The sequence below is a fragment of the Cynoglossus semilaevis genome, chromosome 11, assembly GCF_000523025.1.
Source record: "Cynoglossus semilaevis isolate Cse_v1.0 chromosome 11, Cse_v1.0, whole genome shotgun sequence".
In the NCBI taxonomy this organism is placed as follows: Eukaryota; Metazoa; Chordata; class Actinopteri; order Pleuronectiformes; family Cynoglossidae; genus Cynoglossus; species Cynoglossus semilaevis.
Genome location: NC_024317.1, coordinates 16569710 through 16593758, shown reverse-complemented (window position 1 = coordinate 16593758; position 24049 = coordinate 16569710). Strand labels below are relative to the sequence as shown.

The following is a 24049-nucleotide window of genomic DNA, read 5'->3' as shown; positions in this document are numbered from 1 at the left end:
CCCTCTTTCGCCATTTTGCTTTAACTTCAGTTCGGGAAACGACAGTCAACCGTAAGCGACAATGAAAGTATCTTTAAAACGGGAAACGACAGTCAACCGTAAGCGACAGTGAAAGTATCTTTAAATTTCCTAGTTTTGTATTTTTTTAAACAATAATCCTGAAACTGGTAATTAACCATGCACACTCTTGTTTATTCATTTGTGTTAGTTTAATGTGAACTCTACTTATTACAAAACGAGTGATCATCTTTTTAGGTGGCTAAAGCTTTAGGCCGCCGAGGATTGATAGCAGGCCTGTTCTATATGTTAAACCCGTTTGAGCGTTCGCATGATAAATTCGGAGTTGCGTTTCAAATTTAAACAATATTTTACGGCTTCCAAAACCTTCTTATATGGTGAAAACCGTTAATCGTTGCGATATAACTGTAAACTTCCGCTACTGCCGACAAGCGTTTGTATATGCTCTTAGTTAGCAATTGGCGTCTTTTTGTTATACCACAGTAAGTATATGAAATTACTTGTTTCTAGTTTATAAACAGTGAAATTCACCATTAGCACCCTTGATGATGTGTTTGGCTGATTGCTATACCTGAAAGTTTTTTTTGTTTGGGTGAAGTACACTTGTAAGTGTTTTGGTGTGTGTGTTGTGGTCTTTTGTTAATTCAAATGCCTTGTTGTCCAATCTGTTTACTATTGTAAACCCTGGATTAGGTTAATAGTAGTACTTCCAAATGCAGCCCAGATGTAAATTTCAGAATGTTGCACTTATCTGTATTTTTGTTAAATAGATTCAATTGTTGAAACCCAATTTCATAGGGTAATGTGTTTAGCAAAACAGTATCTCAAATTTTGGGTTGTCTTAAAAATCTATTCTTATCTTTGTCATGATGATGTGCCTCTTTGTGGAAAGGAAAAAACAGTCTCCTGAACAAATGTCTGTCTTTTATTAACCCCCTCTGAGTTCTGTCAGAATTTTTTTATGATTGGTCTTAGGTTTAAATTCACACTCTTGGCCATTTGTGATGGGATTCCTGCGACAAAACATTGAAGATAATTTTCTTCAGTGTTGATAATCTACAGCTGAATGTCTTCTCCAGTTTTCTACTGCCATCGACAAATGTCACCAAGTATTCAAAAATCTTCCAGGCTCAAGAAGAAGATTTTTTTATACACCTGCATTCTGCCCCAAATTGCCACAAAAGTTTAGCCCTTTTTGAGTTTTTTGTGTGGCTGTATCCCCCCCGTATATATACATATATATTTTTTGTATGCAATATCATGCAACCCTAGTGAAAAAAAAAATCCCCAAAAGACTTTTGCAGCTACCATCAGTAATATTTAGTACTCTGGTGGAGGTAAACATGTCTGAGAAAAAGGATATCGTAGGAAGAAGTATCTGTGGGCGATCCATCCCTTTTTTCCTCTTATCTCATGGATCAAGTGTTCCTTCAGGACTCTGCTATTATTGTTACGGGGACACCCTACCAGCAGTGCTTTCAAAAGAGACGCAAGCATCTTGGCCACCTCAGGTAAGGAAGGTTTAAATGCACAATCTAAAATAGACTGCCACCCTCTATTTTCTTATAATCCTTATCTAGCAGCCGCTTCCATATCATATCAGGATTACAGTATGATTGTGTAATCATGTTTGAGCATGTGTCGTTTCTGATTAACACTTGAATAAAATAACATGGAAGGTTTCTTTTATATCTGCAGATTGTTGGATTGCCTATATTAATGTGATTTTGTTTTGTCCTGTCAGGGAGGGTCCTATTGTTCAGGAGAAGAACCAATTGCTGATCTGCTCCAATTAAAATCTGTGACATCTTCGCCTTCTCCAGTTAAGAGTCTACAAGGAATAACATGACGAACCATGGAGATGACTGCTACTTCTTTTACTATTCCGTCTGCAACAAAGTAAACAAACTCTAAATATAAACCTTTTTAGAAATATGAGTGTTCACCCTTAAACTCTAAACAGGAGGGAGAAAGTTTTTAATACTTCCACTCTTTTCTTTAGGGAGATGGGTGTCCTTTTAGACATTGTGAAGCTGCTATGGGCAATGAAACCGTCTGCAGTCTGTGGCAGGAGGGTCGCTGCTTTCGAAGCATTTGCAAGTTTCGCCACATGGAAATCACAGTAAGTATATCATTTTCATCTGATGGATACTCTTCTGCATAAGCCTTGCTTTCTGCCTCCTGAGCAGTTATGCGCTTAGTATACTTTAAGGCAGTTACATGTTGATTTTTTTTCTGTTCACCAAAAACAGAAAAATAGGAAGGAAATCCCTTGTTATTGGGAAAACCAGCCAGCAGGCTGCCAAAAACCACACTGTGCCTTCTCACATGAAAAACCCCGCTACATTGAGGGCGTCTTTGTCCCACCTGATAAAAGTGAGTAGACCTTCTCTACCTAAAAAAATTTAAATTACCTGTCAAATGTCTGCATTTTAAATACTTGTTATTGTTTTAGTTTCAAGCCATATGAGTGAGCCGCCAACCGAGGAATCACCTCCATCACCAGGCGTTCCCCTCCCAACTGCAGCCAACTCGCAGCTCAGAGGTGTCGTTAAATCTGAAAGTCAGGAGCCAGTACCCAGCCCAGCCCACCCCCCTGTGGTGATTAATGCAGCAGATGATGACGAGGATGAAGATGGTGAGCTGAAATTGTATATTTTACTGTTAGTTTATTTTTGTATGATGTTTTGAAGCCCAGCAACAACACCACAAAAGTTTATTTTTGTATGATGTTTTGAAGCCCAACAACAACACCACCACAAAAGAATTAAACTAAAAACACTGTTTCTTGAACATTTGGTTTTTAATTTCAGATCAGTTTTCAGAAGGAGAGGATATGAAGAGCGAATCTTCTCCAAGAAAGCTACTGAAGTCAGGTGGGTTTAAAAGAGTCGTAGCATTCAGTGTGCCTATTTTTATTAAGTGTGAATTTAATTTGTAAATACCCAATGCAGAGTGTTTGCACTCACATTAGCCGTAGGATGCACGCTTTTAGTCTCATAATTGTCCTTGGCTTGCATTTTAATTTGCATTAATAACAGTTTATCCTTTCAAATAGTTTGGTCATTTAATAGAGGTTTTGAAATATTCTTATACTCATACTAGAGATGGTTAGATCTGATATTATAAAAATTAGAATTTGACAAGAGTACAGTTAAAACTGTATTCGTTCATGCATTTGTGTGATTTTTTTTTTTTAAATTAATTTCTTCTATACTTGTTTGTCTCATAATTTTAATCCAGTCCAATCCAGCAATTCTGTAAAAAACAAGCTGACCATTTTCTTTATTGTGAATCTAAGGTTGTTGTTGTTGTTGTTGTTGTTCTTTCCTCAGGCGATGCACTTAATTTTGGAGTGAGCACCTTGGAGGAGCTCCGACTTAGAAAAGCTATTAAAGCAAACATGAGGAAAGCAGGTTACCCTCTTCATGACCCTGGAACTTTGACCAGTGGAAAAGAAAATCTTGAGTCATTCTCACGACCAGCGCTCTGTGTGACCAAAGAAGGTAAAAAGCACAGCCATTCTGCCGTAGATATTATAGATTACACAGTATTTTTAGGTTTAATAAACTCAAAAATACAAATATGTTTAAAAAATCCAATGAATAAGTTATTCCCAATGTTTGGAATGTTTTTTAACTTCCACCATTTTTCCCATTTGAAGAAACGGGCAGACTACGAGGCAGTATCGTTGAAAGACTTGGGAGAAAGATGCCCTTCACTGGTAAATTTGCATTCTTGTTCTATTTAAAGGTTGAACTTCAACATTGATGTGTTTTAGTAATGGTTACAGGACAGAAAATAAACAATTTACTTCTTTATATCTTTTGAAGGCGGAGAAGGCTTGCTAAAGAGGAATCTTTCTGAGCGTCTTGGCAGAGTTTGTAATAAGGAAGAACCAAAGAGAGGTAGAAAAAGGCTAAAACTTGTTATGGAAGTTCTTGCTGATGTCCAATTGTATATTAACCTGATTATTTGTGCTAAAACTGTTTACTTTATTCTTTTGCTTTTAAGATCCTAAACCAATTAGAGCAAGGCTTGGTATGCCTGCTGACTTTGTTGATCCCACTGACCAAGGTAAGAATTGGACCTTTATATTGGCCTTGGCTTCACACGAGACATAATCATTAACACTGAGTACGTTTCCCAATAGCAGATGCACTCACAGAACTGAAGAAAAACCCTGAACAGATCCGCATCAAAACTTTGGAAGAGATCCGACAGGAGAAGGCAGCGAAGTCTCAGTCTCAGACCCATGCTGATAGCCCTTCATTTGTGGGTGGAGCAAGTAAAGCTGGCAAGCGAGCGATGACGGTCAAAAGTGACTCAATTGGCCATGAAATCTTGCAAACCAAGAAGAAGAGAGTGGAAGACCAGCAGGAGCACATCCCTTGTCTTAACAAAACAGATCACAAGTCTGAGAACATTTTGGACAAGGGCCAGGCTGAGCCAAACACAGCTAAGGCTGAGACCAAAAACTCAGATGAAGTCAGAGTCAAGACACTGGAGGAAATCAGAAGAGAAAGAGCAGCAAGAAAAGCTCTCCAGGCCACAAAGGCTGAAACCACCAAACCCAAAGATGAGGAGAGTAAAATAACAAAGCCTGGCCTACTTCACATCAGCAAACCATCTTCTCCAAGTAAGCCGTTGTCACAGGGTGAATGTGTCACTTTTGTTAATGTTACTGTTGCAAATATCCATTACATTTTAACCTTGTTAGTGTAGTGTCTCACAATTTTCTCTTTTTTGTCTCCCATCAGACAGCACCAAAACTGAGGAGGTCATCAAGCCTACTCCAAAATCGGTGAAAGGTGCTGCCTCCGAGGTACTGGAAATCATTGCGATGTTGTTGTTGTTTTGTTTTTTCTTGCTGCCTGTATGTGATTGTGACTTTTTTTCTTCTTCATTCTAGTCTGGCCTCTCCGTAACCAACAGCATCAAGGTTAAGACATTTGAGGAGATCATGCGCGATAAGCGTCTTCGAAAGCAAGAACTGGAGGAGCAGAAAAAGGCCCCTGAAGTCTCTCATAAACAGACTGTTGAAAGTGCGGTGAAAAGGAAGGCTGACAGTTCAGTATCAACAGAAAGCTCGCTGCCAGCTCCAAAACGAATCCAGCTCAAAGCAAAGAGTGCACCAACTGTGAACAGTCCTGTTTCTACACTAGTTGACTGTTCTCCACAGATACAAGAGCACAACGTACAGACCTCCAAAGAATCCACAGGAGTCCTAGACAAAGCCATAAGAAAGCCCATTGTACTGTCACAAGCCAGACAAGCTTCTACTGCTGCTGATAAAACACAGAATTTAGAAAAGAAGAAAAGTCCTGAACATTCAAAAGGTACATAACCAAACATTTTGCTCCTTGCACTTTTACATCTTTGTTACATTTAGTAAAATGACGTGTTGGAGTTGGTGACTTCTTCAGGATCAGATTTACATTTAACAACAGAAGAGGAAGAATATTGAAATCCAATACTTACATATTTTTTGTTGGCCTAAATTGATCGAAGTTTCAAAACATTTATGGTTTTACCCTCATTTATAAATAAAAGTTGATGCTTGTTCTTCTCCACGGTGCTGTAAGGAACCTCTGTATTTTTTAAGTTTCAAAGTGTCTCAAAGAGTCTTAATTTTTTTTTTGTACCATTTTCAGTGAGGCCTAAACTGAATGTGAGGCCTTCTGTTGTAAGACCTGCTGCGCCTGTTAAACCAGACCAGAAAAGGCAGAAGACAGAGCGGTCAATGGTGGCTGCTGTGAAGCCCCTGAACAGCAGCTCCGCAGAGGTCCCGGAGCTTCTACAGGAGCCGGACGTCATGGATGAACAGGTAGATTGAAGGAAACTTGTGTTCTTTACTGTCTGTTATCGTGTCAACTGGTCTGTCATGTAGTTTTTGGGTTGAAAAATTGTCCACAAAAAAAAAAGCTCTAGGTTAAAATGATCTTACTGAACACAAACATAATCTGCTACATTGGGGTACATTCAATAATTACGGGCATAAAAACAAATGTCTGTCTATAAAGAGAGAGAGGGTCAGAGAGGAATTTAAGTTATGGGATACGATTGACTGACTGTGTTATAAAGCATCAAATGAACCCTTTAGTGCTGCTAGTGACTAATTGTGACCTTCTGTTGTCAGGTTTCGCTGTCTTCCAGCAGTGAAGCTCAGCTGAGCTCTGCTGATTCTCAGAGTCCCACGCCCCGATTGGACTCCAGCTCCAGCAAACCGAAAGAGATCCAGAGTGTTCCAGTCTTCAAACGGAGTCAAATCAAAGAAACCAAATCAATCCTCACTGCAGCTACACCTATTGAGGCACCTACTCTCCTCCAAGGGTAAATTTGTTTCTCATTCTAAGGCAATATTTGTGTTCTGCCTTGACTCAGTTTCAGAATCACTGTTGTTTGGAAGAGCAGTAAATCTTTCTTATTTTTATTAGGTTTATTTTTCAGACTTTTTCACTTATCATGTCCAACATTAATAGTGGAATTTCTTGCAGAATTGAAATTTGACAATTGATTTGACTCAGTTAATTTGTATTTCTCAAAGAGCTGAATTCTGCTTTAGGTAACCTCTTGATGAGTGCAGTGATACAATATAACAACACAGTACTGCACAGCATACAGTATTTGTGAACCCTTATTTAGTGTTAATTTTAACCTGACAGTTTTTATGACCAAGGAACAATTATATATTACTGCAACAGAAAGACAATAGCATCTTAAATTAGTTTTACACTAGTTTTTATATGAATATTTCAACTAATGCAATTCCTAGTATTTATACATTTTGTAAAAAAAAAGTATTCAGAATAATTGACATGTTCCATGCAAAAAGGCAGGATTAGTCAATGTGCAGTTTCGTTAGCCATAGAGTTTAGTTGTAAGCAGCTGGAGCTTGAAAGATGTTTCGTTACAACTAAACTCTATGGATAACTTGACGTGGATGAATGAGAATCTTCACAGACAGTTTAGTAAGGCTCTAAATAAATAAATAACAAGTCTTTTTCATGTTTTTCATCAGTCATCCTCAGAAGACTTCCACTCAATCGAAAGCACAGAGACAGAGCACCAACGGGTCCCGTCACTCCTCCACCTCCAGTGCTGCTTTCTCCAACTCAGCGATGGATGATTTTGAGCAGCTGATGAACGAATTCACTGATGACCACCTGGAAGAAGATGTAGACCCTGGCATTGGAGAGGATGACCTTCTGCAGGAGCTGTCTGAGATGATTGACAGCTGAGCTGTACATTGTTTAAACAGCTTCGGATTTCTTTCTGCTACAAACGTGGGCCTGAGTCTCAGAACATTTGTACGTGTGTTGTCATTTAGTATTTTTGTTTTGAATCATTCTCAGTTAGTTTTTGTTGAGTTGTTATTTTCTTTCATCTACTGTTATGGGTTCATTTCTTACCGATCTTACCAAAGTCTGATTGGTGTCACGATGCTTAGTGAACAGCCGCCATAATCTGAACCTGACAGTTAAGAATAGGAATATATAATGTTTGCTGCACAGATCACTGGCTCTACTGCAAACTCTGTTTTGTGTTAGTTGTGTTTATAATACTGCTGTTGCTCATGAATTTAATGATAATTTTAATGTTTTACCTAATTTGGCACTCAAAATCAGCAATAACCAGAAGCTCTGACCAGTGCCCACAAAAACACCTAATCACAACAGAACAAGTTGTCGTGTATGCGTGTGTTAAAACAGGTTGGCACATGAGATTGTGCTCCGCAGTTCTGGTCTGGTCTGTCCCTTGCTCTCATATTACTTATAATGGTTGTATATTTTTATAGGTAAAAAAACAGAAAACATTGTGTTAACTGCTCATCTCAGGGACAGTCATCTTTGTGTTTGTATCTTGTCAGTGCTATTGGGTTTTTGGTTTTTAACATCTCTTTGAGCAGTGATTGTTGAGTGTCAGTTTAAGTCCATAGCCAAGTCGATCTACAGTCGATGATTGACTGGTTAATTTAATCACACCCTTGGTTTCATCCCATTATAAAATAATTTGTTCTGTGAAAATAATTTATTTGCAGAAATCCGCCAGTGAGTGCCGTCCCTCTCTTCCCTCCATGACAGAACCGGTGTGGTTCCAGTTGATCAGTTTGCAGTCATCAAGTGACAGTTTATTAATTTCAGTTACTGGTGTATTTTGTAAATTATATACATGTTAGTAGTTAAAAGACAATTCTCAGTAGTTGGGTCATTTTGGGGCAGACTACAATGTTGATCCTGGGGTATATCAACAATTGAACAAAGTCTTGGCAAACCTGTGTCTGTTTCTTTTAAGTCGAACCAGGGAAACATTTGTGCAGTGTCTGTTCCAGTATACTATTCAAACATACGGAATTGAATCCATTTCTTGGGTTGTTTGCTGGGATTTGGTTGTTTTAACTTGAGAACAACCTGTTTTACACACATTTTGAGAGTCTACCAAGCTTTTTTAAGGATCTGTCAACACTATTTGTTTGTTCTTCCCTGATGTTTTTCTTCTTGTTCAAAAAGATTTGTACATAAATATTTTACTGTGTAAATAAAAATTTGAATTAAAATTCAACACGAAGAAAGCTGTACCATGAGGCTCGACTCAAATGTTTTACATTATTGAGGAAGTTAATTTCAGACCAGCTACTTAGGATAGGATATTTTATTTTTTGGCTTTCTATTTCATTTTGTTGAACAGTTTAGTTCCACAAATAAATAGAGAACCATTCAGTTCCAAGCCACATGATGGATTTAAGACTAATATAAAATATTGAAAAATTATTAGATGAGACCTAATTTCTCTAAAATAGAAGTCTTTAAAAAAAATCTAGGTTGTAGTTCTAACATTGCATTCAAATATATACACGATTGATAATATTCGGATAATATACTAACTACCGAATTTCCCCCGTGTGGGATGAATAGTCTTATCTTATTGGATCCAGCAATCCACTGTCCACTTCAATACTCCTGTTTTGTCGAGAGTACGTTAAACCACAGGCGACTTTACAAAGAGGTTTTGTTGTTGTTGTTGTTGAACAAAATCATTAGCATAGATAGTATGGTCTCGGTCTCTTCTTGAAAGTCCAAAAATCAGCTAAAGTAAGAGGTTTAGTCAGTTTTACTAAAGATTTGATTGGGGGCATTTGGAGCGCTGTTTTGTTGCGGGAGGAGGGAGGGACGAGGCAACCGCATAATAAATGATGATTGGCTAAAGCAGAGTAAGCTTCATGATAAGCCAATCGGAGTCAGCAAATCACAAACACACAACCATCTCACGCACCCTGAATTAGCAGAGGTAAGCGGCTGCAATGGAGGGAAAGTTGGCGTTTTCAAAATGGAAACACAATCCCCTACAGGTAAAAGACACGAATGTACATGGGAAGTGAACTTTATGTCTCGGAGTGAAGTGTTGGTCCACGTCAGTTGGAACTATAATCTAAAGAAGCGTCTCTCAGGTGAATTAAGCCAGAAGTAGCATTAGCCGTTTGTTTTGGAAATAATGATTCAGTGGGTACGGCAGAAAGGCACAGAGGAGGGTTCATCCATGTTTCTCTGAACACCCAAGATGCAACACTCCCAGTATTCCCTCTGATGTACTGACAGTGGAGTTTATTCATTCGTTTTCCATAAACATGGACGTGAGCACAGGTCCACGGAGTCTCATTCGTCTTCTGAGAAAAAAAAAACCGTCTGCGTTTGGTTAAAATGTAATTTTATTCTGAGTTCTCACCTAGCGTCCAACGTTGGTACTGTTATGAAAGCATATGTTTTACTTGTGTGGTCTTAAAACTCAACAATTTTACCCTTAATATTTCCGAACTTTCTCCATTGGCACTCACCGCCGCCATTTAAATTATTATGGTCATAGTTTTATTCTGTAAGTCCATTTACTGTAGCTCATCTATTATTAGGGACAGCACAGCATTTCAAAAAGTGAGGAAAGATTCAAAGATGAGATATAACTCTGTACAGTCCATCAACTCTAAAACATTATTAAAACCCCGAGAACATTTCAGAGCTAGGCACTGCACTGCATCATCAAATACTGCCATATCAAGTACCAGGCTGACGAGTATTATTTTTATTCTTTAGTGTCACTAATACCTACCACAGGATGTACAGTATTACAGAGTGCGTCCTGTCAAGACCGAGGCAATGTGGTGGCCCTAAACACATCATGATTATAGGGTCAAAGCAACGTCCTAGTGCAAGCAAACGCAGTATGTTTTATTTTCCAAAGTATTATGAGTTTGTTGTATTCACTTCGTCTGTTGTCGTTGCACTTCTTACAGTACTACTGAGCACTACCTCCTAAGTTGTCTTTTTGAGTCCGATATTAAAATGTTTTTTTAAGGTAAAATCCAATTCTTAAGATTTTTAAATTCATGCTTTAGAGTACTTAAGTAAAAAACAAACAAACTAAAACAAAACAAAAACGTGTATTTGCTGTGGTGTACAGACACTGTTTTTCTACCCAGGCGCGTAACTCTTCTCCCAGAATGCTGCTGTTAACGTGTCCACAACTCCATGCACGAAAGGGTTAAATAGGTACCACCCCAGTTTGAAGAGCGGCTGCTTGGAGCTTAGTTTGGATGGTGCGCTGCAGAGCTCGAGGATGCGTCGTGCGTCCGGAGAACTTCAGAGCAAGGCAGCGACCAGTACCACACTGAGGAGCAATGCTAGATCAAAGGTTAGCGGACAGATTTAGCAGCTAATGACGGATCGTTGACAGCAATTGAGGTGTGCTGCGTCTCCAAGCTGGTGGATATCGCCTTCATGGAAGGGGAGGGGAGCACGGCAGAGAACCCCAGCAACGCTGCCGAGTATCTCCAGGAGCTGAACAGGATCATCCAGAGCCAGCAGGAGCTGCTGGAGAAACAGAGGGGTCGGATCGAAGATCTGCAGCTCCAGGTGACGAGTCTTTGCACGGAAAACGCGTGTCTAAAGGATGAGCTCCAGCAGCATCTCACCAGCTGCCGACTCCATCACTGTAGCTCGGGGGCCGTCACAGAGAATGTCACACAGGAAAAGTAAGGAATGTGCCCAAGTGATGTGTTTGGTGCTGCACGATGTGGTGGAACAATGCGCAATCATCGGTTTATCTGATTTGGGAAAAATACGATATTTTCAAGGTATCACATTAACACACTGCGTAATATGGATCAAGCCTAGAGCCCAGATGTCCAATGAGTGGAGACCAGTGTAGAACCACATGAACCAGTGTTTAGATGCCTTTCATTCGTAGTAAAGCAGAGCAGCGTGAGAAAGGCTGATCCACTGGGCGTAACTTTCTTGTTAGCCGTACATATTGTCGGATTTAGCCGCTTTTGTACTCTGCTTGGTTGAGTTTTGCTTTGTCGGAAGAGAGGCGTAGATGTTTTTTAAAAAAATATTATTTATTATATTTCTATAGCGCAGAAGCATATGTAATGTGACATTCCATCAATCTTATACATCAATCAGAGTTCAATTAGAAGTGCTCACAGACTCGCATAATTGAGCCTAAGAATGAAAAAAAAAAAAACAACAACAGAGATCTCAGTCAGTCCTTTTCCAGAATGACATTCTTAATAAATTCATTTAATTTACATTTTGTAAATTAGGACCACAGTCGGATTAAATAATACCGTTGGCCACAGTACCATTAATACAAGTCGCGATTCAAGTGACACTATTGGTGGACGTGGCCTTTTAGCAGACTCCTAATCAATGGTCCAGATGTTGATGGAATCCTGTGTTTAATATATACACAGGGGCGCAGCCAGCTGTTCTGGGGCCCACGGAGTAATATGATAAGACAACATAACTGGAGAATTCAGAGCAATGTTCAATTAATATTATATATTGATAAAGTATTATTATTAAAAAGTAATATTTATTGGACTTCTGTCAGTCAGAGACTCTTGGAATGATCTTATCTCTGGCCCCCCATGCAGCACTACTGTATATACTGTATGTATATGCCATACGTGTGTGCTTTATTGTATCCTCCTGACTACCAGGAAAAATAGTCTGGAGATTATAGACATTAAAGGAGACGTGAAACGATTTAGAGCACACACTATTCAGGAAAGTGTTTATTAGCATTATGAAGTTTACATTTTTTGAGATTGAATTGAGATTGAATTGAGAAGGCTTCTTTTTTAAATAGGCTGTTATTCAGGTGTTCAAGAACGGAATAGGGTGCTTATATAATAATGATATTGACATAATGTTGATTTATTTCTTTCTACTGCCTGCAGTGCCTTACAATAACATTTCTAGGGTTTTATCAGAGGGAGGAAGTCGTGTTCAACTAATCTGTATTGACAACATGTCCATCTTGCCACTGCTTGTGTCATTATAGGGACACTTACTCTGCCGTTATGAATAATCGTCACCGCAGTCCCCCGTTAATGTGATGATATTCTGAAGATGCAGTGACACCAGTTATGCTGCAACCTCTACTAAATTCACAAACTTGTTCAAATCTACTCATGTGGGAGAAAGCTGAAGCAGGAAGTTGTCTGTTCGTTTGTGCCCTTTTTTAAATCCATAACATCATTACCATATTTGCTCTCTCATCATCTGCAGAGGCTATAATTACAGCAGTTATTAGTGTTAAACAGAGTGTACTGCCCATTATACAGGCTGTATTGGTTTTTACACCTCAGAAAAAAGTCACAAATAATGTTTTTCTCACATTTTTCTCACATATTTAAAATAAAGTGAATGCTTTGTTGGAAACCAGACCAAGGTGTACTATCACATCTATCGGCTGCATACTAAAAGTGTATTTTCAAACTGAACCTGCATGCAGCACCTCATCTTGAATGTAAAACCCATTCAATGTGTCAATCACACAACTGAAGGGAGGTTGAAATAGCTTATTCCGGCCTTTAACCAAAAGTATTTCTAGTACTTATATATATATACATACATATATATGTATGTATATATATATGTATGTATGTATATATATATATATATATATATATATTATTCCAATCACATTCTCAGAAAAGACCTGAAAAATGCACTCATCTACCTGCTGTACAGTATCTCTCTCACTCCTACTCTCTCTGCTGGGATAATTAATGGTGTACAGTGTAGTACAATTATTTTTGACTGTAACAATAACAGTAACAGTGGTGGCTGGCCGCCTCACCACCTGTATGACACTGTAGGAGCGCTGAGCAGCTCTTTCAGTCTCAGCCTGCTGCAGCTGTACTGCAGGACTGAATGTTTCTCTCTCCTCTCTGCTCAGCCATCAGACTGGTTAATGCAGCGCGACTTACTGTGTCTTCAACTGTATGTTTTTCACAGTGTAATTTGGCTATATTCTCATTTTATCCTGATATTCTATATTCACATTCCACTTTATGGTCACTGCCACTTAGACGTCTATTTTCACCTTTCTGCTCTCTGGGTGATCACAGTGTGTTGTTGTTTTTAACTTTGCTGTACAACGTGGGCATGCTGAGATTTTCTGAGAGATTGTTTGTTCAGTATTCATTTCCAGCCTTGTAAAGACTATACCTGCGATAAGGGAAAATAAATCATCCACAAATCCGGCTTTAGTAACATTATAACAAACTGTCTGACAATCTGGGGGGAAAAGAAAATTTCTGGGGTCACCAGAAATTTGTGACGTCAAAATTGAGTCACAAGGTAAAAAAAACCGTTTAGAACCAGTGAATTACAGAGTCGTGCTTGCTGACATGGCGTTTTGTAAGAGGGGATCTACAGTATATCGAAGTACACCAGCGCTCTAGGCTGCTCAGCATGTACTTTTACATATTCTGTACCAAACCAACCACATACACATCTGTAGATGTTACGCTAAGTCATTTCAGAAACTGATATTACACAGTGACATACTAAATATGAAAACTTCTACATACAGGGCTCTACCTCAAGATTAATGAGCTGAATGTATTTGCACTTTAATGAGGATAATTCATTCTACTGTAGATGAAATCACTCCTGAGGGCTGTCTGAAATGAATTCCTTCATATGCTGAGGTAAAGGTAAAGAGGTAAATGGGGTTTTTGTATTATCAAAATGGCAGACAGTCAATGAATGTGTCCAGGTTTGTCAGAGTCATTGCTGGTTCATATTTGATGTCTTTATTTACTGTAGTCTGTATTTGACAATGGAGGGTGGGATATGGCAGTGTTTTCAAACCTTTTTTGAGCTACAGCACATATTTATCATCAGGAAAAAACCCACAGCACATCACCAAACAAATATATGACAAAAAGTACATAGTATGTAGTATGTTTATGTCCTGTTACTGTTGTGATGGTTTTTCTTTTTCACTGGTCAAATCTGAAAACATGTAGTGGATTACAGTGTCACACTGTGCAGCTGTACGATGTAGCACCGTGTCAATAGTGTGAAAATTAATTATCCAAGGAGCAGGAAATAGAAAAGGTCAGGTGTAAGGAACTGCAGAGATGGTAGACACAGAAACAGGGTGAACGGGAACACACGTGGAAAAAAAATGGAACACTAAGGGAAACGAGAGAAAAGAATCAATAAAGGGAAAAAAGAGAAATTAGCTGTTGGGGACGGACATGTAGCATAACAAAGCAATGTGTTTGTTAGGGTGTTGTGTGATGAGGGAGGACGTGGGAGACAGAGTGTACTGGTCATCATTAGTACCCTTTATGATGACATTTGTCTTCGGCTGAGATTAGATTCAACAAGATGTATGTGTGTGTTTTATTTATGGCCAGTCATTTGTGTACCAGACAGCCCTGTGCTCCCTCGGCTCTGGGTGACTTGTGTTCAGTAGATAAAGAGCAAAGAATGTCACCTAAAACGCAAGGTTACTTTTAAAACTTTTAAACCAAATATTTTGTCCCAGCAGCTCAGGTTGGCTGTGAGTTTATTTCAAGTGTCTGTGTGAAAAAGCACTGTTTAACATTTGGAGGTGTTAAACTGTGAGTTTTATTTGTGTTGATTTTAATGCTAACAAATGTAGACCAACATATATTTTTTTAATGTTTCAGACGATATGCCATAGAAGTCTCAGACCCAACTGCTCCTCCTCCCAGAAGTCTCCCTGGTGGAAAATGGAGTTCTGCATCCTTTGGGTAAATTACATTAAATGAAGTTGCATTTTCCCTTCATCAGATCATTTATTCATCCTGTTTCCCGCTCTTTAGAATATTATCACATTTATTACTTAGCTAAGGCATCTCATTTCTCTCCTTGTCGTTGCACATACAGCTGCAGCGTCAATCTTTTTTGTTTTCAGTCTTTGCTCTTTAAAGTTTTCACCCCCTGCTGTGCTCCCCCAGGCGGGTGGTCTCTTCATTTTCCAAATCGCCTAGAACAGAAAAATGAACAGCTATTATGATTGCAGTCAGAGTAGCAAAGCAGATACGCCGAAGAAAAAAAAATCCAACTACTTTTTCCAGAATAGAGTGGGCCCCTGAGAGAACTGTCAACTCAACTGTTTTGTTTGTGACACATGAGTTGGAGATAAGATTCTTTCCTGAGGCTTTTTCTCTCAAAAAAAATTAACCTTAACGCACGTCATTTTTGTTTCTCCACAAGTAGTTGTTTAAAACAGAGAATAATAGGTGGTGATGCAACAGCTAAAATGATGCCTCTGTCTAGCTGCTGATAGGAGGCGACTGTGGGCGATTATCATGAACTGCACTGTGACAAAAAAATCTAAATGGATCCTGGAAACTGTACTGGTCGACTGAGGAGCTTAGAACGTGTCTCACTGAAGGTCAACTGCAGTATTACTTGAATTACATTTAGTGCATGGGTCACTAAAGGACTTGACAAAAGTATTTGTACTTGTTTACATTTTAGAAAGAATCAAGTGTTTGATTAAAGTTTGGCCATTTGAAAAAAAAATTGAATTCAATGCAAAACTAGTGCTTTTCAAAATAAATAAACATGGAAGGTTTGCAATTCATTAAAAATATTAAGAATGTTTTATATGACAGTAGTGAGACCTGCTATGATGTATGGTTCAGACAGTGGCTTCGTCTAATAGATAAAAGGCTGAGTTGGCGTTGGCAGAATTGAAGATGCTGAGATTTTCTCTGGGACTGACCAGGATGGACAGGGTTAGAGATGAGCAGATCAGAGGGACAGAGAAGGTGGAGCAGTTTGGAGCTAAAGTTAGAGCGGAGAGGTGGAGATGTTGGAGATACAGTCTGTTGAGGAGAGATAGTGAATATATTGGACAAAGGACGTCAGAGATGGAGAGAAGATGTGTGGATGCCGTAAATCATTATCCTCATTAAAGGTAGTTGTTGTGAGAGGAGAGGAGGCAGAGGATCTGCTGCGACGACTGCTGAAGGAAACAGATGAAAAAAGGAAGAAGGATTCGATGACTCGAATACATTTTACACACATACCTAATATAAAGCTGCACTTCACATCACACTACGAGCTGTTCTGTGGTCCTGGACTGGTCATATTGTTGGTGTTTTAATTTCAAGTTGATCTTTGAAGATTGTATTCACTCACAAATGCCAGAGAACATCCATCAGTGTCTTGTCTCCTTCTGGAGCGTTGTCCTGGCAACCAGCCAGGGCTTTACATTCATGTGTGTGCGTGTGTGTGTGTGTGTGTGTGTGTGTACACGTGACCATGTGCATTTGTGAGTCTCTTGGGAGCCGGCTTCACCCCACTTCACTGCACACTATTTGCTGCTGCTGATTAGCTGCTATGTGAGCGGGCAGGGGCGGAGCAAGTTTTGAAAAAGCCTAATTGACACCACCTAATAGGCCGGCCTTTGTGTGCTTTGTTGGCCTGAGGAGGGGTCTCAGTGTGCTGCCTGTCAGTGTGGCAGCTGTAGTTATGGAGACCAGACTTGTGCCATTATTGACTGATTATGGAAGAACAGAGAGAAAAGGTGAAGGCTGCAGCAGAAGGTGATGTAGCAGAAAAGACCAGAAGCCACAGAGCTGCACTGGTAACATCAGGTCATTCAAAGCCACTGCACCAGACAGTGCAGGGTCTACAGAGGCATCAGGGGGACGCAGGTCAAGACCCCTCAATCTAACCTGGATTAAAAAAAACAAAACTCCAATCTGTGAAGGATATGCAGGATCTAATCTTCTTAAAACAAAATGTTAAAAATAAGAGGTTTTTGTTCGGACTATTGGCAGTTCCTCTGTCTGCAGCCTCTGCACGGGGGTCATAAAAGGTAAGGAGCTTTATTTAAAGTTAAAAATATATATTTTAATAAATTCTGCAGACGGGACTGAGTAAATGCTTTTTAACAATTCCCTGTGGCTGCAACATGTGCAAATTATAGGGTTCTTTTTGTCTTTGTGAAATGTGTTGTTTAATCCAGGCTTCGGTGGTGAACAACTCCTGTCCTCGTTTTTTTATTCAAATGCCTAAAAACGACTAAAATGAGAGTGAAGCCAGAACTGCCAGGGCCATTGTTATTGTTTGCCCCTGACACTTTCCACCATAGTTCTCACTCCATTGTGTGTGGTCCCATTTAAAGTGAGTGCAGGAGAGGACTCACATGTTCTGCTCCGTCAGTCAGTTTTATTACACTGAGTCTGTGCTGTCGTTTTAATAGACTCCTGCACAATGTTAATGTTAAGAGAAACATAATAATTTCCTCTAAATACGTTTGACGAGGGATGTAACGATGCGCTCAACTCACAGAACTATATGATTCACAATTCTTTGTTCATGAAACAATTTTTATCCTCCAGCCTCATAAACTGAAGCTGTCATCATAAATAACAGAAACACTGGAGTACACCTCACCATTTATCATCTCTTATCAAACTGGTCTGGTACATATTTACATCGCTAACTGTTAGTATATTAGACTGTTTTACTGGTTGTGTCTGTGGAAGAAGTTCTTCCCACGTTCTGTTTGAACACCTGAACGTCACTTAGTCTATGTCCAGACCTGATGTCTTGGTTTAATATCATGTCAGAACCAATGTTTTTAGGCGACTACTGCCACCTAGTGTACTAGAGTGTGTAGTCTCATGGTATGACCACTGACTTTTTGAGGTAATGCGGCCTACTCCTTATGCCTTGATTTTTTTTATTTTAACAGATACAAATTGTCACAGATTTATATCGATTAGATTTTTAACTGATTCACGATGCATCGTAACATCTCTGTACGTATGACTTCATGTCCAAGACAGAAAGAAATATTACTGTTGAGTGAAATGACATTTGTGATGAAGTGATAGACTAACTAGATGAACACACGTGGCCACATTCAATAATAGAACAGTAATTATCAGAAATTATAGCAATTTCTCTGACATCTGTCGTGACACTGTTGCTTAAGATGGGTGTTCTGTAACAATATTTCACAGTACTACATGTTGAAGTAGAAGGGACTGGCCCCACTTCATTATTATTACATTATTTTCCTGTTGTAGCTCCTCTCTGACACAGACAGCACCCACGGGAGCGGTCGAAGAGCACAAAGTCCTGGTTTACTTAAGAGAACGCTTATTAAAAATAAGTGTTTGTGATGTGGAGAGAAGCATCTCTGGAGATTAGCTATCACCCCCCGCGCCCCCCGACCATCTTTATTCATCAGTTCACCCCCTCCTCCCCCGCTAGCTTTACACAAGGCTCCTGTCATTCTATGGCCTACGAATGGAAAGCTATTTCATTAGGCTCAAAAGTGAATCTGAAAGTACAGTGACCAGCCGCTCACATGGTCAGTTTGACGGGGGTGAGGTGCTTTAATGATAACACGCCTCCTGTCACTAGGTGGCAGCAACTCATACAGTGGTTTGTACAGATAAAAATATACATGTTTGTTTTGTAGGAATTTAAGACGTTTTTTCCTACCGAGCTGGTTTTTACACACAGTGACAGTCTCTTCCCCCAAAATTCAAATAATTTCACCTGTGAATGAAAATCAAATTAATAAATAGTTAGCAGCATCATTATCTACTGTGGTCAACAAGGAGGTCATGCTAACCCCCCCCCCCCACACACACTTCAACCTTAACCACAAACCCACCAACACACACTAATCACATCACATTTCATTCTGCTGATGGATGGACCCCTGTAGTCTGTCCAACCTCAGACACACAGCTCCTCATCACACGGAGGTTCTTTTAGAGTTTGTCATTTGACCTGCAGCTTGTGTTTGTTTGTTCAATTCTGTTTTCCTCATGGTAGGTTCAGGCCCACAGAGCACGTGGAGGGTTTTTATATATATATATATATATTGGATTGAATCATTGACCCGGTCCTGTCATCTGTGTTGACTTATGACTCAATCAATGAGGTGTAGACCTTGACATGGGCAGCCAGGGGAGGGAGCCACCACCTGGAGCCCTGCTCCATCTTTTGTGCTTTTATGTGAGGCTGACCTCATCACACATTTATGGCTTCTTTTTGCTTTGAGGGTAATCTCTCTGTCAGAGGCCAACCAGGCTTGACCCCCACTGGCCAGATTTCTTTCAGACTATATTTCTACTTGACCCCCACTGGCCAGATTTCTTTCTTTCACTCTAATAACAGACTGATTATATGCTAATGTTCTCCGGTGTAAGAGAGCTGTGTCTGCAGCGATCTCACTGGTTAAAGCCAACTTGACTTAATTGCAAATTGTATCTATTCTGGGAGGTGGGACAGCCCTGACATAGAGCTGTTGTCCTTGTCGACTGTTTATCCATTCAATCTATATATTATAATTACCAAGAAAGAGGAACTGATCTCAACATATTTATGCCACAAACTGTGAAGATTTGAAGTGTAGTTCATTGGAAATGCAGCGTTTATTTCCCCTCGTACTGTAGATGTAAAGTTGAACCTGGATCTCTTGTTGAGCCAGTGATAAACCAGTGTTGTCAGCTGATGTATGTGATTGATGTTGCTGTCTATAGAAGCACCTGAGCTGCCAACATTTCTGCCATAATTACTAAGTCATGAGCATTCAAAGCTAAAACATCAGTGTGGTTGAGGGGACCAGCTGGTGGACCACTGGTAATTACTAAGAATCAATGCTGTTTAGTTACTGGTCCCCAAACACAAATCTGCCGTTATCTGGCCTGAATGAAAAGCTTTTAAACATTTGATTAGTTTTTAATGCCCTCCGTGTGTGTGTGTGTGTGTGTGTGTGTGGTATACATGAGTCTGCACTCCAGAATGGTAAGAGTGTCTCTGGCTTTCCTAATGTTTTTGTGTTGCAAAAGCCGGTGAACTGCATGCTAATCACTTTAAATGGATCAGCACTGTTTGTTACGTCACTCTGAATGGTTGCCAGTAATGAGTAAGTAATAATACAATAAAAAAGAGGAGCTCATTTTAATGAGATGCTTGCTAATGATACTAACAACTAGTGATGGGCCATGCCAGAAATTTTTATTCTACTTTTTTTTATACCAATACTGATATCAATATCTTGTGTGATTTTTTTTTTCAATCCAATAAAACACATGGCAAATACTGTCCCTTTAACAACTTTGATATGTATTTTTCAATATATTAGTCATAACAAATTAAGGGATAAGGATGTCTAGTGGACTTGGAGCCACTGCCCTCTTCTGGTCAGTGGTCACAAGACATGAATGGATCAGTTCAATATGACATTACCGGGTGCTGTTGCAGCAATAAAAGCTGTATGTAGTAAGTCACCACAAAAGATGGGGAAGTGACACGTTGGTTTTTGTGTGTGTAGTGTAGTCAATACTGAATCGATAGTCTTGTGATGGAATCAATACTCCCATCACTAGTAACTCTGTGTTTAGCCTGAACATCTTTTTGCAAAGCTCTGAACATTTACAAAGGTCTTACAGATAAATAGACACTTTATTGTTATTTTAGTTGAAATGGATGAGCAATTATTCAGTGTTTGTCAGTGTGTCAGTTATTGTTCACCAAGGACAGTTTGACATGGTAAAGTACCAGCTATGGAGTCTTCATAGATGTTAGATGTGCCCCCCCCCTCCTACTTTCTCCCTTTCTCTCTCTCTTCTCATGCTCTTTCTGGCTCAGTGTATCCATGGCACAGCTGCTACCTGCAGCTGAGTCATTTCTTTTTCTGCTCTCTTTATAGACAATCCTTTACAAAACAATGAGTTGATGAGTAGATGCCTTAAAAGGACCCGTCTTTAATGAGATGATAGTGTCCAGGTAACGCTGGCTCCTGCATCTGAGGATGGAGATGAAAGTTTGTTCTTGCCAACTCATTCCCGCTTTTTCTTCTCAGTGGCAAAGAAGCCGGGGTGTCTCAAACAGTGTCAGCACAACACCCAGTCTGGGTTGCAGGCCACTCTAATGAGCTCCCCTGAGTGGTTAGCAGGCGGACGGAGAATGCATTTTTCTCTCACTCAGCGTGTCTGCCTCTAATTGGTGGAGGAAGAGAGACGTTGGAAGGCTGGAGGAAATACTTTGGACAACATACAGGAAGAAGAAAAAAATCGGATACCCCTCCACCCTTATTAAAACATGCCTCAGGATCACCTCTGTCAACTGGTCATTGAAGCTTGAGGAAAAAGTGTACGTGTTATAGCTTGTAAAATATGTTAAACTTGATATTTGAGATGTACCACATATATCTCAGGAATTGAAGTAATTAGACTTAAATCAAATTAAATAACTATAATAAATAAAGCAACAACTATTTTTGTTGCATCTGTTATAGTCTAAGGACATTAATACTAAAACCGGTCGCGTTCTAAGTAATGCCTCTAAATCCCAGCGACGTTTGTACAGCCTGGAGTTGAGCTAAAAGGGGACACCACCTGTCAGGAGGAGCCACGAGTATGAAATCCCATTAGCAGTAATCCTATAGGCCCAGTGGTCAGACGACAGTTACTGGTCCCTGCTCTTGTGTTTGGATGTCCTGGCACTGCCAACAGTTGTGTTAACCAATCAGTCATCATTGCAGCAGGCCTGGAGGGGCTACAGCATGGAGGGACCAGGACCACTCACACACTTCCTCTTGGGTGAATAGAAAACAAACTTTTTAGTGAAATGTGACTCATCAGCAGCAGTTTACAGTCGGGATGTTTCTGCTTCTGTTCATCTGGCTGTGGTTTCTGCTTGATTCAGGAAAGCTGTAGAAAATAAAGCTAACGTGACGTCAGGTGAATATGGAAGTTATATCGCAGTAGGAATTTGATACTCAAAGATGTATTGATGACAGTGACGTTTACTGACAATATGGACACGAGGATATATGATTGGCAGGTTGGCATCTGCCTTTGAACTGCACACACACACAAAACGATGTCAGTAAGTTGTTAATGTCTAGTCAAACGTTGGCGTTTTGGCAGAACGTATTGTGAAAAAGATGTTTGTTGTTGGTGTGAAGGTAATCTGTGAGCTGGGTTTAGATCACTCAGATAATGTTTTCAAACTCAGGTTTTAATCAGCCAATATGACTTTGTTTTGCCTGCCGTCAGATCAGCAGTCTTTGTGTGTAGTCTGACACTTCTTGGATTATTTTAATTCTTGAACTTGGACTAGAGATTATTATTATCTCCATCTGAAAACAGCATTCCTACCGTAGTGTCAAGAGACCTGAAGAATTGAATCAGAGCTTCTGGCTTCATCACATTATCACAGCATCAAAATGTTGTCTTACTGTAGTTCTATAATTAAATACTACTGTAGTACAACTACTGTACACAGATCACTCTAGGAATCACACTGGTTTTGCAGTTCCAGGTGAAAGTTATTTGAGCCAGGCTTATGAGTCCTGTCTCAGTGCATGACTCTCTGATCAACTGTCGTCAATTCGTAGTAATTATATTTTTATATATTTCAGACCTAAAAATGTTCTATGCTAACTCAGATTTTATGTTAAAGGGCCATGTTCCTGAAAGTTCACTTATATTATTCTCATGATTATCATGGTTAACATTCTTAATTACATACACCTAAAAACTCCTGATTCTTATTTACATTGTATCCAGCAAGTCCAGTTCAGTTCAGTTCAGTTCAGTTCAGTCCAGTTCAGTCCAGTTCAGTTCAGTTCAGTTTAGTTCAGTTCAGTCCAGTTCAGTCTAGTCCAGTTCAGTTCAGTTCAGGTCAGTTCAGTCCAGTCATAGGGTCTGTTGTTCTCAGTGTGCAGGTGAATCAACCTTCTCACATCTCTTATAGATTCTCCTTGATATTTTTGTAGTAAAACTGCAGTGTTTTGTAACCGAAAAAGTCTGTTTAGCAAATAAAAAAACAAATTTAACTGAATTTTAACTTATCATCAAAGTTGGGTTTTTTTAGACCGACTGGACTGGACTGGACTGGACTCCAGTGGTTTACGACGTTGGTAATAATTTCAAAATAATCGTTAATAATAAAGAGTAACTCAGAGTGCTGGAGCAACATGTGTTCGAAGTATCATTTTTCTCTAACTTTGGTGAAACTTTACTCTTGTTATGATCGTATCCTTTAAGATCATTTGTGTTTAATTTTTGGACACGAGAAAAACAGGAACTAATCCTCATCAACTTGACTTGATTGATTGACTTGTGTTTTCACTGCTGCTGGTTGTTTACAGTATAATTCTCCTTCAATCCACTTAACATCCAAGGGAGGAAAACAGCAAATTGTGAGAAGGTCTTGGATTTGTGTCTCTGTCAGCAGCGAACGGGGCTGCAGAATCCTTGACCTTGCATCAGCACCAGTAAGAGCTGAGCACTTGCCAAGCTGCGTCAGGCTGGACACAACCCTGATGTGAGTGTTTGTGACGAGGGGAGGGGCAGAGGAAGTCATGTGCAGAGTAGGAGATAGAGAGAGGCTCAAAAAGCACAGATGCAGATGGTGAGGTGACAGACCGGGCCCTGGTCGTCGCCCTCCTCAAAGCCTGGGCGAATGTGTCGGTCGGAGCTCAGCTGTCCTGTTACCTTCGTCCAGAGTGTGACCGTTTGCTGTTGCTGTGTGTCGGTAGGGCTGCTGTTCTTCCTTTCTACAGTTGTGCGCTTCATTTTTGTTCTGTTTGTCACATTTTTCATCACTATCACCTTCATCTCTGGTCTCACGTTCTGCTCATGTGTTCACTGCATGTACTGTACACTGAAGATGAAAGGGAGTAGAGCTGCAGGCTGTTTATGTGTACACCCGCTGTC

At 39.8% G+C, this 24049-nt stretch overlaps 2 protein-coding genes across 5 annotated transcripts; both read left to right on the top strand.

The window, feature by feature from the left end:
- The first annotated feature begins 32 nt into the window (after nucleotides 1–32).
- Nucleotides 33–7737, top strand: zc3h11a (zinc finger CCCH-type containing 11A). Of its 4 annotated transcripts, none has more exons than XM_017036821.2 (17): nucleotides 33–51; nucleotides 1453–1529; nucleotides 1763–1917; nucleotides 2021–2140; nucleotides 2271–2394; nucleotides 2474–2656; nucleotides 2832–2894; nucleotides 3354–3524; nucleotides 3683–3742; nucleotides 3852–3926; nucleotides 4033–4095; nucleotides 4172–4657; nucleotides 4779–4843; nucleotides 4931–5357; nucleotides 5673–5845; nucleotides 6158–6351; nucleotides 7040–7737. In XM_017036821.2, the coding sequence occupies exons 3-17, from the start codon at nucleotides 1864–1866 to the stop codon at nucleotides 7257–7259; spliced, it is 2478 nt and encodes an 825-aa protein (XP_016892310.1). In that variant the 5' UTR covers nucleotides 33–51; nucleotides 1453–1529; nucleotides 1763–1863; the 3' UTR covers nucleotides 7260–7737. The 4 variants fall into 4 exon arrangements, with proteins under 4 accessions (XP_016892310.1, XP_008319191.1, XP_008319192.1 ...); XM_008320969.2 differs by lacking the exon at nucleotides 33–51 and adding an exon at nucleotides 86–500; XM_008320970.2 differs by lacking the exon at nucleotides 33–51 and having other exon boundaries at nucleotides 86–1529; nucleotides 4175–4657.
- A 1286-nt stretch (nucleotides 7738–9023) lies between these two features.
- Nucleotides 9024–22521, top strand: LOC112487773 (uncharacterized). The gene is made up of 3 exons (XM_025060398.1): nucleotides 9024–11041; nucleotides 15008–15091; nucleotides 21187–22521. The coding sequence occupies exons 1-3, from the start codon at nucleotides 10788–10790 to the stop codon at nucleotides 21266–21268; spliced, it is 420 nt and encodes a 139-aa protein (XP_024916166.1). The 5' UTR covers nucleotides 9024–10787; the 3' UTR covers nucleotides 21269–22521.
- Nucleotides 22522–24049: the final 1528 nt, after the last annotated feature.

What these genes read in the sequence shown, in the direction of transcription:
- LOC112487773 (XM_025060398.1), top strand. Translation starts at nt 10,788, where the DNA reads ATGGAAGGGGAGGGGAGCACGGCAGAGAACCCCAGCAACGCTGCCGAG. An exon ending in GAGAATGTCACACAGGAAAA is followed by an intron (nt 11,042 to 15,007) that starts GTAAGGAATGTG and finishes TTAATGTTTCAG; the next exon opens with ACGATATGCCATAGAAGTCT. An exon ending in TGGAGTTCTGCATCCTTTGG is followed by an intron (nt 15,092 to 21,186) that starts GTAAATTACATT and finishes TTTTCTTCTCAG; the next exon opens with TGGCAAAGAAGCCGGGGTGT.
- zc3h11a (XM_017036821.2), top strand. Translation starts at nt 1,864, where the DNA reads ATGACGAACCATGGAGATGACTGCTACTTCTTTTACTATTCCGTCTGC. An exon ending in TGATGACGAGGATGAAGATG is followed by an intron (nt 2,657 to 2,831) that starts GTGAGCTGAAAT and finishes TTTTAATTTCAG; the next exon opens with ATCAGTTTTCAGAAGGAGAG. An exon ending in GAGAAAGATGCCCTTCACTG is followed by an intron (nt 3,743 to 3,851) that starts GTAAATTTGCAT and finishes TATCTTTTGAAG; the next exon opens with GCGGAGAAGGCTTGCTAAAG.